Source organism: Elgaria multicarinata, chromosome 9, assembly GCF_023053635.1.
Source record: "Elgaria multicarinata webbii isolate HBS135686 ecotype San Diego chromosome 9, rElgMul1.1.pri, whole genome shotgun sequence".
In the NCBI taxonomy this organism is placed as follows: domain Eukaryota; kingdom Metazoa; phylum Chordata; class Lepidosauria; order Squamata; family Anguidae; genus Elgaria; species Elgaria multicarinata.
The window spans coordinates 99,346,315-99,365,441 of record NC_086179.1 but is presented as its reverse complement, the minus strand read 5'-3'; the positions used below and the strand labels follow the sequence as shown (position 1 = coordinate 99,365,441).

The 19,127-nt window shown below is 45.8% G+C and overlaps 1 protein-coding gene across 1 annotated transcript; it reads left to right on the top strand.

Annotated features, from left to right (window-relative positions):
- The first annotated feature begins 14,290 nt into the window (after positions 1 to 14,290).
- On the top strand, positions 14,291 to 15,917 carry LOC134403335 (potassium voltage-gated channel subfamily A member 1). The gene has a single exon (XM_063133426.1). The coding sequence runs from the start codon at positions 14,293 to 14,295 to the stop codon at positions 15,775 to 15,777; it is 1,485 nt and encodes a 494-aa protein (XP_062989496.1). The 5' UTR covers positions 14,291 to 14,292; the 3' UTR covers positions 15,778 to 15,917.
- The last annotated feature ends 3,210 nt before the right edge of the window (positions 15,918 to 19,127 follow it).

Below are 19,127 nucleotides of genomic sequence, written 5' to 3'. Positions count from 1 at the left end.
GTACCACATAACAGTCTGATTAACAAACTAGCTAAAAGTGGGCTAGATGGAACAACTGTTAGGTGGATTCACAGTAGGGGTGTGATTCGCTTCGCTTAGAATCGGAGAAGCAACAGCGAATCGGGGTGATCTGCCTCCCCTACAGGCGGAGGAGAAGCGGATCGGGGGGGGGCTGGAGAAGTATGGTGAAGAGAAGCGACCATAAGCGGAGCCCTCCTCTTTTCGTGGAGCGCTCCACACGCCATTTTGGATTTTTCGCCCATAGGATTGCATTGCAGAAAAGATTAATGAATAACTTTTTTGTTTTTCAAGCTAACTATTTGAAACTTGCTGTGCTTAGAGAGTCTTGGGTGGGGATCATTTTGAGCCTATTTTAAGCACTCTGTGTGCTGCGGTTTGCTTGCTATGATTTTTTTAAAAATAGGGTAAAAAAAGTGAGAGAGGTACCTTTTTGAAGTGCTGAGAGGCAGATTCAACTCCCAGTCATGATCACCTGATGAAGCATCCTCCAATCCCAAAGTTGGAGGGGGGGATAATCAAAGCGGGATATTTAGAAACTTGGGATACTGGGAAACCTCTCTTTCTTAGTCTCTGAACAGACTTTTCCCAGCGTTTTTTGAAACAGTAGCCCCACCAAATGCACAAACACAACCTGAAATCATATACTAAGCAAATAAATAACAGATTGGAAACACAGCACTGCTAACCTTGGTGAACAACTGAATAGATGTGGTGCAAGGGGATTAGGTCCCCTAGAGCATGTGGACGTGCCCATTGCACACACTCCTGCCCTTGGCGGGTCATCCAAACCCTCCAAAGCTTAAACAGTCTAGAAGCTAATGCCTGTCATGAGTTGAAGTGTCAGGTAGCTTCTAAAGACTGGTACTTACTTAGGGCCAGGCAAATTGGCATATCCCCCTCCCCCTGGGCACGTCCACTTTCCTCTTACTGGTAAAAGACAGACATAGCCTTTTTAAAAAAAATCTTCTTGTTGTTTATTCAGCAACACTGCTGCTTTTAATTCCACCCCTCCTTTGTTTATTTATTTATTTATTTATTACATTTTATATTTATACACCCCATAGCCCAAGCTCTCCTGGCTTTTCCTCTTCAGTGAAGTCAGGCAGGCTTTCATTGTGGTTCAACTCCTTATTGTTATTGTTGTTATTATTATTGCTATTCTATGATTCTATGAAAGGAGCAGGAGCAATGTCACTCAGAGTACTTGACGGGAGCCACAGCCACTTGATGGGGGCAGGGAAACATGTTGTGCGGGGAGTACCTGCGCAATAACGCACTGTGAGTTGGCTACTCCCTCCTCTGTTGACTAAAGTATCATCCAAACTCTTGTTTGGTTGGTTGGCTGTCCCCCCCCTCCCCTCTCTTAAAGCCTGACTGTGTTTCATCTTCCTTCCTTCTATATACCAAAAAATACAAAAAAATACCAAAAAAAAAAATTATTCTCTATTTCTTCTCTCTGTTACTTGGACTCTGTGTGTGACTGTGTGATTGTGTGAGTGTGCTGTGTTTGCAGTGCACTGTTTTTGAAGTGCAACAGCCACTGATTGAGCATTTCAAATCCTGTTTGGGCAAAGCATACACACACTTCTTGTCCCATTTCCCTACATACAGTAGGATTAGACACATGGATTAGCGTTCATGGTGCCAAGTTTGAGGTTTCTAACATGCAAAATTACAGAGCTATGGAAAGGGGTGTGAATGGGGTGCCCGATTTTCATAAATTCCCCAAAAATCAGGGGATGATGGGATTGCCTTGAAACTTGGCGTCCATGTGGACAAGCTATGAATGGGACAATTTGGGGTGACTTAAGCCGCGCCAAAAATTAGGGGATGATGGGACTGCCTTGAGTCTGGGCGTGCGTGTGTGTCCCTGGATAAGCTCTCATGGTGGTGAGTTTGAGATTTTTAGCATGCAAATTGACGGAGCTATGGAAAGGGGTGTGAATGGGGTGCCCGATTTTCAAAAATTCCCCAAAAATCAGGGTATGATGGGATTGGCTTGAAACTTGGCGTGCATGTGTATACCCCCATGAGGTGTCATGGTGCCAAACATGAGGTTTCTAACTTGAACAGAAAAAAAGTTGTTTACTTTTTTAGCTTTCAATGCAAGCCTATGGGGGGGGGGGAAACGGAGCTCCGATCCGGATCCGGAGCTCCGAGCGGAGCGGAGCGGACATGGGCGGAGCGGGGGCGGGGCGAAGCGGCCCGATCTGAAAATCGCGGATCTGGAAGTGAAGCGGAGCGGGGGGTCCGTGCACACCCCTAGTATCCAGGTCTACTGCCTGTAGTTTTGCTTCTGTCGCACATCTCCTCACTCCACTTGTGACATTAGCAGCAATAAAAAAAATCTGCCTATATATCCTGAGTGCTTTAAAACTTCATTGTACCCTTAGTTACCTCACAGCATTTAGGTAAGGCGAAAAACATTTCCAAAATAATTTTAAAATAAACTATAAAATGTCTGGAGAATGAGGCAGAAAAATGAAAGCCTCTTTCATGGGTAAGAAAACTTTTAGGAAACTGGAACTCAGATTTTGGCACATTAGTTCCAGCTCTTCCCTGGAGCTAAACACAACCCTGCCCACCCACCCCGCACCCACTGCAGGGCTTTCAGGGAAAGAGCAGTGTTATCAGCACCTGCCCTAGAGACAAGATGTATCCACAATCACACGTCCAAAATTTAACGTTTGGAAGAGCCTGGGGAAAATGCTGAACCCTGAGAATAGCAACTAAGAACTGAGGCAAAGTTTCTCAGAAGGCATTTTTTCTCAGAAACGTCCTGAGATTTCTCTTTTCTTACCCCCTAGAAATAAGAGAAGAAAGTTTACAAAACCTTCTGCATTATTTGTTGGTGGCTGGATTCCTCCTCTCCACTCCAATGTCCTGGAACGATGCTAGGTCTAGGGTATTGTGGAAGATGCAAAATGGGGTACAGGCTGCTAACACAACTGACGTTGTTGCCACTTGCATGCTACAATCCTTGCAAATGGTGAGCCCTACCGGTGAAAACTGCTAGAGAATTTTTCCTACTGCCTCCAATACTGGATGAATGCTTCAGTTCAAGGTAACCAACAATACCCAGTTTAAAAACAGTGCACTTAAACAGGTTTAGTATAGCGTAAAGTACAAGGGCCGGTATCCAAAGAGCTACTTTAGATACATCCAAGGGCTTGAGCCTAGTAGTATACTTAACTTTTATTCCCACCCCCCACCCCCATCTCATATCCCAAACTGCTTAAGGGCATCATCAGCCGAGCATTTTATTGCATGCCTCCTTACTGGGCACTCATGGATTTTTGCGGGTCCCTCTCATGATGTCATCTCCGTCCTGCGCACCTACTGCCCCTTCTAGCCTTCTTCACACGACAAAAAAAACACCCCAGTAAGTACAACTTATTTTTTGAGATGGAACTTGCCACTATTTCCTGCTGTGTGCAGGAGAAGCAGCATGATCAAAGTGCCCACTGAATGGGCCACATGCAGGTTGTTTAGTTCCTCTTTCAAAAGAGGAAGTTATGAGGGACAAATGCGCGGGCGGAGAAGTGACAGTTAGGAAACATGACTTTCCCCCATGTGACGACCCTCTGAGAAACTCACCAGTTTTTATTCAGGCAGGGATGTGGTATGCATGTTCTTTGCTGTTTTAACTGTTTTTATGCTATCATAGCTTTTTTTGCTGTTACTGTCCACTTATTCATTGAGCAGATATATTAGGCCAACTTCAGTGTAAGGCTTCCAGGATAGTGAACATTTTTGTTTTATTGATCAATTAGTTTTATACTACATTTGACTGCTGATATCACATATGGGCAACCCATGGTCCAATGGATGCATGAAGTCTGCAGAATCCCCTTATGTTGTCTCCACCCCAAATTCCCCCCATGCCACTATTGCCACAATTATGGGGGGAGTGGGATGTATGAGGATGACTGCCCCCAAAAAACTCTCTCTCTCTTTTTCTAAACTGATTGTTTAAGTTTGAGGGTGGAGCTTTGACTGCTGAGTCACCTGTTGCCGCTGTTTGCCACAAAAGCTTGTGTCTTGTGGGTGGGGCCATAGGCCACAGCCAGGGCTAATCAGAGCAGGTTGCAGGGCAGCCAATAGAAAAGGAAGAGTCATCTGGAATGCCTAAGCACTATGAAACGGAGGGAGTTATTCCAGTGACTTGCAGGGTGTGTGGCATGTTGGTCTTCTTGACGGAGTTCCACAGGAATCACACCTGCAGCAAGTGCAAAAGCGAGTTGTTTACCTGGAAGAGAAAGAGATGAGGCTTAAGGCACATCTCCAAACACTTAAACTTATCAGAGAGTGTAAAAGGTTTGAATATGAGAGACGGGAGACCCTTCTGAAAGAGAAACAGAAGAGAGAGGTTTCCAAGAAAGAGGACGGAAACAAAAAGCAAGAGGTAGAGGGGGTGGAAGAACATGACACATGACCAGGAGATTCAGGAGACATTCTGTGCCACTGCTACACAACAGATGCTGGGCTCTTCCCATGGAGGGAAAAGATAGAACACCACTCTGCACTCCACAGAACACGGAGGAAGGCCCACATGGATGCAAGGAATGTAACCACTAATGCAAAGATGAGAAGTTATGTAATAGTGGTTGGGGACTTGCTATTAAGAGGGATGGGATTGGGACATGTCATCTTGGGAGGTGTACTGAGGAGATGGAGAGGTAACTATGGCCTGATCTACACCTTGAGGCCTTCTGGGACTCGGGGGAGTGTCTCAGGCTTTACTGCTTCTGGGAACGTCCCCCTGGGTCCATGCACCATCCTGAAAGTGAAGAGGGGCACGTTCTGGAGTGGAGTTTTCTTTTTTTCCCCAGAAGGAGATGTTTGTGCAATTGCAGGGGCCCGATCCAGCACAGTGAGTTTTTTTTTTAAAACAAAAACAATGAAAAACTTGACGCTGGAAAATGGCATCCCTAGAATAGCAAAAATGCTCCCCCCTCACCCCCGATGAGCACGGAGTCCCCTCTGCACAGCTCCATGCTGGATTGCTCAGCACTGCTACTCACAAGGAGGAGGAAGGACCTGGAAGTGAGTGGCAAACCACCCGCGGATCTCAGGGTTGTCCCGGGACAGTGGGAAAAATCAGGATAAGTGCAGTGCCATGTATCCCGGGATCAGCTGTGCATCATTTGGGTGCACAGTGTTGACCTTGAGCTGACCCCGGGATAAATGGCTGGTGTGGATTAGGTCTGAGACTCATAAAACTAACTCACTCCCAGCGTTTTAACAGTCTATAAATAAATTTTAACATAGAATCATAGAATCATAGAATAGCAGAGTTGGAAGGGGCCTACAAGGCCATTGAGTCCAACCCCCTGCTCAATGCAGGAATCCACCCTAAAGCATCCCTAACAGATGGTTGTCCAGCTGCCTCTTGAATGCCTCTAGTGTGGGAAAGTCCACAATCTCCCTAGGTAACTGATTCCATTGTTGTACTGCTCTAACAGTCAGGAAGTTTTTCCTGATGTCCAGCTGGAATCTGGCTTCCTTTAGCTTGAGCCCTAGAGTACTGCGACCAGTTCTGGGCTCCACAATTCAAGAAGGACGCAGACGAGCTGGAGCGTGTTCAGAGGAGGGCAACCAGGATGATCAGGGGTCTGGAAACAAAGCCCTATGAAGAGAGACTGAAAGAACTGGGCATGTTTAGCCTGGAGAAGAGAAGATTGAGGGGAGACATGATAGCACTCTTCAAATACTTAAAAGGTTGTCACACAGAGGAGGGCCAGGACCTCTTCTCGATCCTCCCAGAGTGCAGGACACGGAATAACAGGCTCAAGTTAAAGGAAGCCAGATTTCAGCTGGACATCAGGAAAAACTTCCTGACTGTTAGAGCAGTACGACAATGGAATCATTGTCGTACTCTCCCACACTAGAGGCCTTCAAGAGGCAGCTGGACAACCATCTGTCAGGGATGCTTTAGGGATGCTTTAGGATGGCCTTGTAGGCCCCATCCAACTCTGCTATTCTATGATTCTATGATTCTATGATTCTATTCCGTGTCCTGTACTCTGCATTTTAAAGTGTACACTTAAAGTGTACACCTGCATTTTAAAGTGTACACTTAAAATTTGTATTTGCATGTGCACACTATTGAAAAATACACCCTTCCCCATTTGAAATGCTCTGTTTCTCCCCATTCAAATGAACTGGAAAAAAAAACAGCCCACAAATGAGAACAGGCATAAGCTGAAAGGAGCTTTGAGGTGAAGTTCAGAGAATTTCAGGGAGCTCAGGCACCCCAGGTTGCCCCATCCCTGCTACCCTTCTTCTTCTTCCAGTTTATATGGGAACCAATGCTCCAAGTATGAAAATGATGGAATTGGGAGCACAAGTGTTGGTTTCATCCATCTTTCCTGTAGAAGATCAGGGCAGTGGGAGGGAAAGAAGGATATTGAATGTGAACAGCTGGTGTAGATGGGGAAGGTTTGATTCTGTGGACCATGGCCTATGATACCGATATGCAGATGACAAGACGCACCTCACACGACTGGGAAGAATGTTTGCGGTAGGAGCCTCACAAACCTGACCAAGATGGCTTTAAACTGAATCCTGGGGCAAATCCTGGCCCAGACTGAGGTGAGTCTGGTGAGGGATGCTAAAAATAAAAAGGGCTTCTTTGGCTAACGTTAGGAGAAAGAAAAAGATCAAGGAAGGGGTATATCTGCTGCCTAGGGTGAATTGATGGTGAATTGTCAATAGGTGACAGAGAAAAGGCAGAACAACTCATTTCCCCCAGTCTTCTCCCACAAGGGGAGCTGTGTTCAACCTCAGACAAGTAGAACAAATTATATATGGATGGATTTGCAGCCCAGAATAAGTACAGACTTAGGCCATAGCTAGACCTAAGGTTTATCCCTGGATCATCCAGGGGTCAAACCTGTTCATCTAGGTGACACACAGGGGATCCAGTGCTCAGGCAGGGTTGAACCCTGGATGATCCCAGGATAAACCTTAGGTCTAGCTGTGGCCATAGTTAGAGAGCATTTAGCCACTTTAAATGAGTTCAAGTCTCAAAGTTCAGGTGAGTTACATCCCTGAGTGCTGAAGAAGCATGCAGATATTATTTTCAAGCCACTGTCTGTAATCTTTGAGAACTCATGGAGAACAGGTAGAAATAGGCAAGTGTTGACCCCATCTTCAACAAGGGGAATAAAGTAGATCCAGGAAACTGACATCGTTACTGGGCAAATTTTTTGAATAGATGATTAAGCAGTCATTCTGTGAGCATCTAGAAACTAATACATTGATTACTAGGAGCCAGCATGGGTTTGTCAGACTAACTTTATCTCCATTTTTATCATCGGAATGCTGTGGACATAGTATACCTTGATTTCAGCAAAGCATTTCACAAGGTTTCCATGGTTCCCTTGTTGAAAAGATAGTAAAACTGTGGGATGGGCTCTACTGCAGTTGGGGGGATTCACAGTTGGTTGAGCAACCATGCTGAACTAGTGCTAATAAACGGCTCAGCATCTAACTGGAGAGAGGTCTCAAGTGGAGTTGCCTCAGGGCCCCCTCTCTTGGGCCCTGTGCTGTTCAACTTTTCTTTCTTTTTTTTACAGATGACGTCATGCAGGTGCTTATCAAATTTGCAGATGACCAACATCATAGAAGAGAGAATCAGGATTCAAAAAGATCTAGACAGGCTGGAATACTGGACAAAATCTAACAAGATCAGATTCAACAGAGATAAATGTAAAATTTTGCACTTAGGTACAGGAATAGGATCAGGGAAACCTGGTCTGGCAGCAACAGATGTGAAATGTGTAGGGATGTCAGACAAATCCGCAACAGAATAAAAAATGCATTCTATGTATCTGACCTATCAATTCCTCAGCAGACTGGCTTTCCCAGATTTGCACAGATTCTGCAGACTTGTGGACTGTGGTTTTTTAACTTTCTGGAATGTTATGCAAATTCAGTAGAAACACACACACACAGCTGAGGATGCACATTTTCCCATAGGCTAAAGCATGAAAATGTACATTTTGAGTAGGATTGGTGCATTTTGCACATTTTCACAATTGCAAATTTGTGCAAGTACACATTTGTACAAATTTGGGAAATAGGAAAAAATCTAATTTCACCAATGAGCAGACGATGGAACAAAAGCCACATGACAATCCACGAAATGCAGACAGAATAGATTTTACAAAATCTGTACATCTCTTCCAATGTGTCAAAGTTGATCACAAGCTGGATATAAGCCAGCAGTGAGATGCAGCAGCTCAGAAAGTTAATGTGATATCAGACTGCATTAACAGAAACATAGTGTTCCAGATCACAGGAGGCAACAGTTCTGCTCTATTCTGAGGTAGCCAGGCTGCGTTTGGATCACTGTGTCCAGTTCTGGGTGCCGCGTTTTAAGACGGGCATTGACAAGTTAGAGCACATCCGGAGAAGAGTAATCAGCATGGTGAGGGGTCTGGAAGCCAAGTCTTATGAGGAACAGTTGAAAGAGACATCTATGTTTAGCCTGGAGAAGAGAAGTTTAAGGGGAGACTTGGTAGCAGTCTTCAAATATCTGTACGGCTGTCATGCAGAAGCATGGAACAGACTTGCTCTCTGTTGCTCCCTGTAAGGAAGGGTTAATGTTACTGGGAATGGTTCATCTTTTAACATGTTAAAATTTATTATTATGGTTCCTAGGAACTGGGCGATAAGCGGCCAGCTGCATGGGGGCGTACTGGCACATCCAGGAACTGCTTGGGGCAAGGCCGGCTGGCCTTGAGTGAAAATTAACATCTCTGCTGGGAGGTGTGAAAAGATCTTCATATGGAAAGCCAAGGGGAGGGGGGAAGGAGCGAGGAAAAGAAACTATAAAGGCTATTCTTGGGGAGGGGGGTTGGTCTGAGTTGGCTGACTTCAAGGTTGGGTGATGTATGAATTGTAACTTAGTTTTTCTCTTGCTTTTTCTGGGTTCTTATATATGCACGTTTTATAGTTTTAGTATGCTAATCCCATGTAACCTACCACTTATCCTGAAATAAAATTTGGTCTTAAACCTCCAAGTTGGGAGCTGTGTGTGTTTATTCTGGGGATCTGTGCAAAATCCAGTGGAAAAACCAGCTTGCTGGGGTGTGCTTCCTTTACACTCCCAAGGGCAGAACTAGAACTAATGGGTGGAAACTGCAGGGAAGCAGATTTCGGCTAAACATTAGAGGGGGGAACCTCTTTATAGGGAGATGTTTCAGGAGTGGAACTGATTACCGCAGGAGATGGTAGGTTCTGCTTTGCAGGAGGTATTTAAGCAGAGGCTGTGTGGCCATGGATCAGGGATGCTGTAGCTACACCCTGCACTGAGCGGGAGATGAGTTAGATTATCTCTGAGGTCCCTTCTAACTCTGTGATTCTATATACCCTCTTCCCCATTACAATCATGCTCCAAACAGCCCATCATCAAACAACTGATTGGCAGGCTGTCCGTGCTGTGATTTAAATGGGGAAGACAGTGCATGAGACAGTCATCCCAATTAAAAACATACAGGAGCCTGAAGGCTCATTTCCTTCCACACAATCTTTTCTGGTCCTCAACTGTTTAGGCTGTAAATGTAATAACCTGCAGTTTGACCTGGGCTTGGAAACTGACAAGGAGCTAGTGAAACTGATGTAACAATGGACCCACTATGATTTTATTAGATTGTAAGCCTATGTGGCAGAGTCTTGCTATTTACTGTTTTACTCTGTACAGCACCATGTACACTGATGGTGCTATATAAATAAATAAATAATAATAATAATAATAATAATAATAATAATTAATAACATGATAACAGGCCCTGGTCAAAAGTATAATCACAATATTCTATAGGAGTGGATGTTTCTGAAGGTAGCTCCAAATAAAGCACAACAGAATAATCCAACCTTGCTGTAACTGACATGCATGACTCTGGCTAAGTCCTCTTTATCTAGAAGCAAGCACAGCCTAACCTGCGAAAAAGCCACAGTCACCACATCGTCCTCCAGGAGCAAAGCTGGGTCCAGGAACACTCCCAAACAACAAGCTTGATTTTTCATGTTCTGGTCCCCCACAGGGACCAGAAAATGGTGCTGCCCAGACCCAAAGCTCTATCTGATAGCGTTTTATTGCACGCTCATTACTGGGCACTCACAGAGTTTGCTCAGGTCCCTCCCCTAATGTTGTCTGCCTCCTGCACGCCTTCTGCCCCTTCTGGCCTTCCTCGCATGACAAAAACACACACCCCTCATTAAGTCCGAAGTTTTTTTAAACCAGGAATTGCTGCTCTCTCCTGCTGTGTGCAGGAGAAACAGCGCCATTAGAACAGCAGACTCAATGGGCCTATTGTTTGTTGGGTACAAAAGAGGAAGTACGTTGAGGAAGGAAAACATGTGTCAGGGATGCTTTAGGGTGGATTCCTGCATTGAGCAGGGGGTTGGACTAGATGGCCTTGTAGGCCCCTTCCAACTCTGATATTCTATGATTCTATGTGTGGAGAAGCAAGGTAGGCAGCGTGTTAACCCCTGGTGTGATGGAGCTTCCACTCAGGCAGGTTGTTCAAAAGATGTTAATGGATGGGGCTGCTATAGATCACCCCCATGAGATGACTATCACTACTGTGGCCTTCCTTTTACAGTTACACTTGGGAGCAAACTGCACCACAGATTCACTAGACGAAACAGGAGTTTTCTTTTTTGCCCAGTGGAATGACAGAACAATCTGAAAGGGGAAAATTCCTCTGTAAAGTGCTTCCTCCACCTACCCATTCCAAAATATCTACAACTGCGGCCCCTTAGGGAGTGGAGAGGTCTATTAGCCAGCACGTGGTTACAAATGTTTGTCTGAGGTTGGAAGATGATGACCTCAATTCGGGGTGGTCGTTGGGTGGGGGAGAATTAGTTTGATGACCCCAAGTTTAGATCAGGTCTGTGGTCAATATTGGCCGAGATGACAAAATCTGATCGAGCTGCAATGCTTCTGGCAGAGCACTACAGCAGCATACAGAACACATGCATTCCTATATCATCACTCCCTATATAACAATTGCTGCAACTCCTTGCAGGAGGGGGGAGGGGGATTGGGAGCTGCACCAGTTCTCTGCAGGTGCATCCATATTTGCCAGCCCATGCTTGCTGCTGTGGAGGGAGGGACGAGGGAGCACGGAGGGAGGGGTTTCCCTGCAGCCCTCTGCAGATTTTTCTGCCCTGCTTAAACTACCGTCCTAGGGAGTGGTTGGAAAGAAAGACAGCAGAAGTGGAGTACATGCCCCATCTTTTTCTTTGGATGGCAGATTGCCTTAATGCTCCGCTAACCTACATGTCCTGATGGTCCGTATTAAGAGACCACCGTAGTTCGAACAAACCCGATTAGTGAGCGCTTGTTGGATGGTGGGTCTCTTAATTGCGAGAGAAGGAAGGAACGAGTGGGGAGGTCAGGGTTTTAAAGGAAATAATAAATGTCGTTTGAATAGACCGAATGACGACCGACCACATAGAATTAACCCAAGAGCAGTTACTGGCTTGCAACCCCACAATAATTGGCAGGAAATTCCATTGAAATCTGCGGGATGTTATTCCCAAGTACATGCGCCCGGGGGGGGGGGCGATCGCCGCAGGTTCCCCCCATCTGCCTCTCCGCTCCACGCTTAAGAAAGACAAACACCCAAACTGGGAAGGTCGAGCCAGCGCGCCATTCTGAAAGCTCTGGCGAAGTAAGGCGCCGGTTGCCCGCCCCGTCTTGCCCAGTTTGTTTAACGTGACTTACTCCCGAGGAAGCGCGCCGCGCCGAGCGCCGCGGTTGCCAAGCGTTGGCGGCGCGCAGCGGCGGAAGCGAAGCCCGGCGCTTGGCGCGTCTCCCCTTCCTGGCGAAGGGCAGCTGTAGGTGACGGGGGCTTCAGCTCGGGGGAGGGCGGCCTCTGGGCTTGGGCAGGGGGCGCGGGCGCGAAGGCTGGCCCGGCTCCGCTTGGCCCCGCGACGTGCCTCGCGAGCTGCCTGCATTGCGTCGGGTTGGGATCGCGCCGCTTGGCAAGGCTAAATCCTAGCGAAGGGGCCGCGGCGGCCGGGGGTGCGGGCGCGCCTCCCGAGGCCCTCACGGCCAAGGGCCTCGGCCGGCTCGTGAGCCGCGGCTGCGGGAAGGGCCCGGGCATAGGGCGGCGGGGAGCAGGCGCGGCGCGGCGCGGCCCTCCTCGCGCTTCCTCCGCCCCCCGCCCCGCCGCAACGCCTTGGCTGCACCAAAGCGCTCTCGGGTTTCTGCTGAGACTGCAGCGCAGTCAAGAGATGGCTCGCCTCGGCTGCCGACGCGGATTCACGTCTTCAGCCGCCGCCACCGCCGCCTCCTGGCCTGGGTTCCGCGCGCCCTGCAGGCACCACCGCCGCCGCCTCCCCGCCAGCCAGATCAGCTCCCGGGCAATCGAGGGGCAGCAGCGGGGCAGCGCCTTGGCCGCTTTCTGCCTGAGCCGACCTTAAGGAAGACGCGCAGCCGGAGGCCGAAGAGCGCAGTCCGCAAAGGCTGCGGGCAGCCCCGTCCCCCGCTGCTGCCATCGCGGGCTGGACGCTTAGAAGCCGCGCGCGCGCACACGCGCAGCCCCTGCACCTCCTCCTCCTCGCTCCCCCTTCGTCTAATTAACTCCCAGACTTCTCAGTGCGGCCAAAAGCTGGTGCTGTATGAATATTTCAGCATCTCGCAGGCAGCCCTGTAAAGCGATCGGTATATCATCATCATCATCATCATCATCATCATTATTATTATTATTATTATTATTATTATTATTATTATTATTGAGAGGGGCGCAGGCGGTGGCGGCAGCGGCGGCGGGTGAGGTTTTGCCGCGGCGCTTTGGATGCTGCTGCCGCTGCTGCTGCTGCCTTGACGCATTCCGGCCGGGTCTTGCTGTTGATCGCTGCTGCAGGAAGCGGCCCGCACCGCAGCAGGTAGGGAAAACTCTTTCTCAAAGTCGTTTGTCTATCGCTAGGCACGTTTGGAAATTGGTGTGTGTGTGTGTGTGTGTAAGTAAAGGACGCATGTGTAGCTTCCATAGTTAGTTCCAAATGCCTTTCTTTTCCGCTCTATCCCCCACCCCCGTTCTAGAGAATAAACGCCCCCTCTTCAAGAACTTTAAACCTATTTTTATCCCCGGATTTTGCTTCTTTTAAGAAAGCCCACAGTATCCTGTCCCATCTATTTGCCCGTGCATGAACTAGAAGGCTGATACTGCTATGCGTAATTACATGTACTTCAGACCCATTGAACTCATTGGGATGTCAGGGGAAATATGTATACTGTCGGAGCTGTAAGGCAAAGTTGTTTGTGAAACTAAGAAAGTTTCCGTTAAGAGAAGATTGAGAAGTTATGATGAGCAGAGATATGGGACTTCATTGAGGCACTAAGTTTTTGTGGTTTTTTTTAAAAAACATCAGGTATGTTTAATTTACTTTAGTGGATTCTTAGAAGTTGAGTTGCATTTTGGCAAGAATTGCATGATATTTAACATCGCTGGAATAGAATGTATGATTATATTTTTTTGTAGTTTGCGCTGTGTGTGTGTAGAGAGAGAGAGAGAGAGAGAGAGAGAGAGGCTTTTTATGAATATACTTCTTATCCCTTTACAGTATCTACCCGCTGCCCCCGAAGTGAGCTTTATTCCTTACAAAATAAATAAATAAAAAGGAAGGGGCCTGTCCAGAGCAAGTGGGAAGTCGGTGGATATTGCTGAGTCTGCATTTCAAGCAATCTCGTCCTAGTCACCATATTTATTTATTTATTTTACTGAGGGAAAGTGTGTGACTGTAGCCGCAATACAACAGCAGCAGCAGCAGCAGCAGCAGCAGCATGGTCACAACCTGGAAAAAGGCACAGGAGCTGCATTAAAAGATTGAAGGAAACGGCTAAGAAGGGGATCGGATCATTATGGATCATAGGCTCAGTGTTTTGGATGTGTGCTAAGACACCCTAGCCATCCCTTTGTCTTCGTTTGTTACTTGTGCCCTTTCTCCCAAATGACCAGCATCCTATATCCCTTCCTTTCTCCAGCCTGGGCACCCTCCAACCCAACCCCCTTCCTTTATCCTTGAGTTTCCCAGCCTTGGTATCCATTCTCAATCCTTTGATTTCCTGCCCTTAAAGCTGTCCATACCAGGCATCTCCTCTGACCTTTGCACACATGCTGTAATTCTGTGTCTAAATCCAGAAGCCCTCTCCTCTGAGGTTCACTTCTGGGGGCTTATTTTGGAACTCCTTTCCTTCAACATCTCCTTAAGCCTTCTAGTCTTTCTGTTCCTCCCACCCTTTTTTCTACCATGACTGTGATGGCTGGGGACAACGTGGATGAAACGTCTGCTTTGCCAGGCCACCCTCAGGACAGCTATCGGCCTGCTGCTCACGACGACCATGAATGCTGTGAGAGGGTTGTGATCAACATTGCTGGCCTTCGATTTGAGACCCAGCTGAAAACTCTTGCCCAATTTCCCAACACATTGCTGGGCAACCCAAAGAAGCGCATGCGGTACTTTGACCCACTGAGGAATGAATATTTCTTTGATCGGAACCGGCCCAGCTTTGATGCCATCCTCTACTACTACCAGTCTGGAGGGCGGCTTCGCAGGCCAGTTAATGTGCCCTTGGACATGTTCTCTGAGGAGATCAAGTTCTATGAACTGGGAGAGGAGGCCATGGAGAAATTCCGAGAAGATGAAGGGTTCATCAAAGAGGAGGAGAGGCCCCTGCCTGAGAGGGAATATCAGCGGCAAGTATGGCTTCTCTTTGAATATCCTGAGAGCTCTGGGCCAGCCCGAGTCATTGCAATAGTCTCTGTCATGGTGATTTTAATCTCCATTGTGATCTTTTGTCTGGAAACGTTGCCAGCATTGAAAGACCAGGAACGGGACTTTACAGGTCCCCAAAACCGCAGCGACAACTCCACCATGTTTTACAAGTCCAATATCTTTACCGATCCCTTCTTCATTGTGGAGACCCTATGCATCATTTGGTTTTCTTTTGAATTGGTGGTGCGCTTTTTTGCCTGTCCCAGCAAAGCTGAGTTCTTCAAGAACATCATGAACTTCATTGACATAGTGGCCATCATTCCTTACTTCATCACTCTTGGTACAGAGATGGCTGAGCAGGAGGGGCCTCAAAAGGGGGAGCAGGCCACCTCCCTGGCTATCCTGAGAGTCATCAGACTGGTAAGAGTCTTTAGAATCTTCAAACTCTCCAGACATTCTAAGGGCCTCCAGATTCTGGGACAGACCCTCAAAGCAAGCATGAGGGAGTTAGGCTTACTAATCTTTTTCCTCTTCATTGGGGTGATTTTGTTCTCCAGCGCGGTGTATTTTGCTGAAGCTGAAGAACCTGAAACTTATTTCGACAGCATCCCTGATGCTTTCTGGTGGGCAGTGGTATCCATGACCACTGTAGGATATGGTGACATGTACCCTGTGACAATTGGAGGCAAAATCGTGGGCTCCTTGTGTGCCATTGCTGGTGTGCTGACAATTGCCCTGCCTGTACCTGTCATTGTGTCCAACTTCAACTACTTCTACCACCGAGAAACAGAAGGGGAAGAACAGGCTCAGTTACTGAAAGTTAGCTCTCCTAATTTAGCATCTGACAGTGATCTGAGTCGCCGTAGCTCCTCCACAATCAGCAAATCTGAGTACATGGAAATTGAAGAGGATATGAATAATAGCATAGACAATTTTAGAGAGGCTAACCTCAGAACTGGCAACTACACCATAGCCAACCAAAACTGTGTTAATAAAAGCAAGCTGCTGACTGATGTGTAAAAACATGTAGAAAAGAAAAACACTGGCAGCTTGAAGACTTTTAAGTGACTGGCAGTCACACTTTGTAGATGCTTTATGAATAGTCTTTGAATGCTTTACCTCGTAAATGCGTTGTTGCATTGCGAATTTTTGCTCAGCGATTCAAGAAGCTTTCAGGATCCATGAAAGATATTCACAATTTTGTTTTTGTTTTTTTAAGAGTATTTTTCAATTGGTATGAATGGTTAATTATAACTCTTTGGATTAGCCTAGTTATAAATACAAATTGGTATGCTTCTTGCCCTAGACATTTTTTCCCATTACTTTCAGTTGTTTAATTTAAAAATCATCTCAAGAGGACTCTTACAAATATTTAAAATCTGCATGAATTCCAGGAAAAGTTTCTACAAAAAACAAACTGCACAATGCATCCAAAAAAATGCATCCAAACAATATTCAGCAGTAATGTGCAGTAAATATTTGCCATTCTTTAGACTGACATATATGTATTTCCTTCCTTTGTGAAAGGTTTTGTAGTTCTGATCTACAGATCCACACACAGCACCTTATAAAAATATGCCAGGTCTTTTTGTTTTTTGCTGTATAACACTCTTAAAGAATGATTCTATGGAGGTGTGGGGAGAGACAGAACATCTGCAATGCTGCTAAGGTTTCTTAAATGCAGATAGTTTCATTGTACTTTTTCCCTTTCTCCAGAACTGGATGCAAACCTTTTTAGCTCCTTTGTTGCAAGATAGCACAATAGAATTTAATATAGCATGTTTGACTTTGATACTGTCTATTTTATAACTGCATGCCTGAAACATTACCTCAGACAATAGGGGATAAGCTTTTGTTTGAACCAATCTTCTTTAAAATAGGCCCTTTTCATTTTGATTTGCATTCACCAAAAGTGCACTCCTTTTTATTTATTAAGTATCTGATTAGTAACTTAAAGTACTGTATTTAAGTGCGTATGTTAGTTAAACGGGAACAATAACTTTTGGAGATCAAAGCATGTTCAAATATTCAGCATTATGGCCTACTTGACTAAGGTGTAGCTCAATTAATGCATGATTTCAGTAATAAATACAAAAAAAAAATGCTTGTTGGGACTGAGGGACAGGAAGAGCTCACTAGAGAGACTTGATGATTTTCCTGCATTGCTCAGGGAAATGAATTGGCTTCTGTCCAGGCCTTGTTGGAAAGTAACATATCTCATCCCTTAGAGGGAAAATTATATGGAAAATTAAGAAGTCCAGTTTATATATAGCAATGCCTAAATATTCTGTATCTCCTAGAGCAGAAAAAAAGGTGCAGAAGCATGCCTTTTGGTGCATTCTTAGAATGTAAAATGAAACTTATCTATTATATGCATCCAAATTGCAGCCCAGTTCTTTTGCAATCATACTTTGAACCTTATAGACTTTTGTACTCCCCTAGGACTTGCTAAAGATACTCAACCAATTGATTTTAGATAGTTGCCTAGTGCCTTTATCCTTACAGCCACTGAACTGCTGAAAGTGCCTCTATGAAAAGAGCTGATCCTGAGTAGGCATAGTTGAGTCAACCAGAAAATATCAGGACTCTACTCTGCCAAATGCAGGCACAGCAGGGAGAAAGTGCAAGGGAGAAAGACAGTGTGTGAAGCAGAGAGGCAGAAGAAGTAGGCAAAGACCTCCAGCACACCCACTTTCCTCCCGTGCTTCTCACCTCTGCAGCAGGGCGATATTGCAGCCTAGCGTTTGCATTTGCCAAATGAACTGAAATCATATTTATTCAAGACTCAGTGTTTCTCCAGTTTATTTATAGAGATTTTGCTGCCCTCCATATTTTTGGGGCAAGACAGGATGGCCCATCCTTCCCCTGGGATGGCTCTTTGGCAACCTGTCCCCAAACACTGGAGGAAATAAGGACCATCCTTTGCAGCACCTATACAGAGAACCAGGTTAGATGACTTCTTTCTGAATCTCTTGGACTCATTCTAAAGGCTTCTGCTTTTCCAGCAAAGCATGCATAGTTTCCATCCTGTTCCAACCTTCCCAAATTGCTTGGATTTTAAATCTGATCTCTCAGAAATTCTTCTCCCAATGTAACTCTTCTCCTGTTGTGTGTTTCTGAAGATTTCAGAATTTTTGAGAGATGGCATTTTCTACAAAATGCAAGTCCTGAACCTGTAGGCCATAGAAGTCATTTTTAACTGATATAGGCAGTAATCTTTTAACATTTTTATTTTAAAAGGTCATAGTTGTGGAATTTCCTCTCACACTTAGCATATGGTGACTTGGCTCTCAAACATCTTTTTCTCCACTGCAGAAATTCCAGAAAACAAGAACATTAAATCTGCAGCTTTGCACAACTTTGATATGCCAGGTGTACAGAAAGATGCAATTTTGTGGCTTTGTGATTCAAAATGATGGAAAATACTTGTCAAGGGCAGAAGGGCCTCTTAAATGTTGATTGATAAAGTGCTTTTGTTTTGCTATTTTAAGAGCACCTACATTTGAGACAGGGATCCTGTTTCCTCCATTTAACTACCCCCTCCCTACAGAGTGCTAAGGTTTGGTGGTCAAATCTAGACTTTCCCAGATTCCCAAAATTTAGGAAAGACATCCCTACGTTAATCTGACTTACAAGTTGCATTTAGTTACCTCAGCAATAATAAGCTCAGTGCCATGTGGAGTCATTGATGAGGAGGTGCCACCTGAGAGAGGATGAGGCCTCTGTTGGGCAGCTTAGTGAGTTTCTGTGCTGAGTGGTTGGGTTATCCACACCTTAATTTATCTGCTGGACTGATCCGTATTCTGCATGGTTAAGAGAAAGTACTGCATGCAGTGGCTCAGTTTATGGCTTCCCACCCCCCTGCCCACCTTTGCTTTTACCAGGGATAGGCAAATCATTAGGGCTTTGGGGGGCAGGGTGGGGCTTGGGGTCATTGCTTTTTCATTTATAGTTTACAACAGAGAAACTAGTTTAATACTGAGTACAGGGAATAACTTCATGTAGCATAGGCATGTATTTTTTCCAGCAAAGTTTTTCCTCTTCTTAAAACCGAACTCATTGCTTTGCACTCTATGTGCTGAAATGTCTTTGTAGGCCTGAAGGTGCACTGAACTATTACCCGATTCTTAGCAATACACTTTTTGTTGTTAATTTTCTTTTTCTGTCATATTTCTTTTTGGTGACTGGATGGTCTCTAAAAGTAGGTGTGGGAATTTGCCCCAGTAGGTTGAGCTGAAATGGACATGGCCCAGAGCAGAGGAAAATGAGAGGCCTTCTATACTTGCTGGCATATTGGCAACTGCAATGGTTGAGTCAAGTCTCTCCAATGGTAGTCTAATTTCACAGTTGGTGACACTGAGTGACGCATT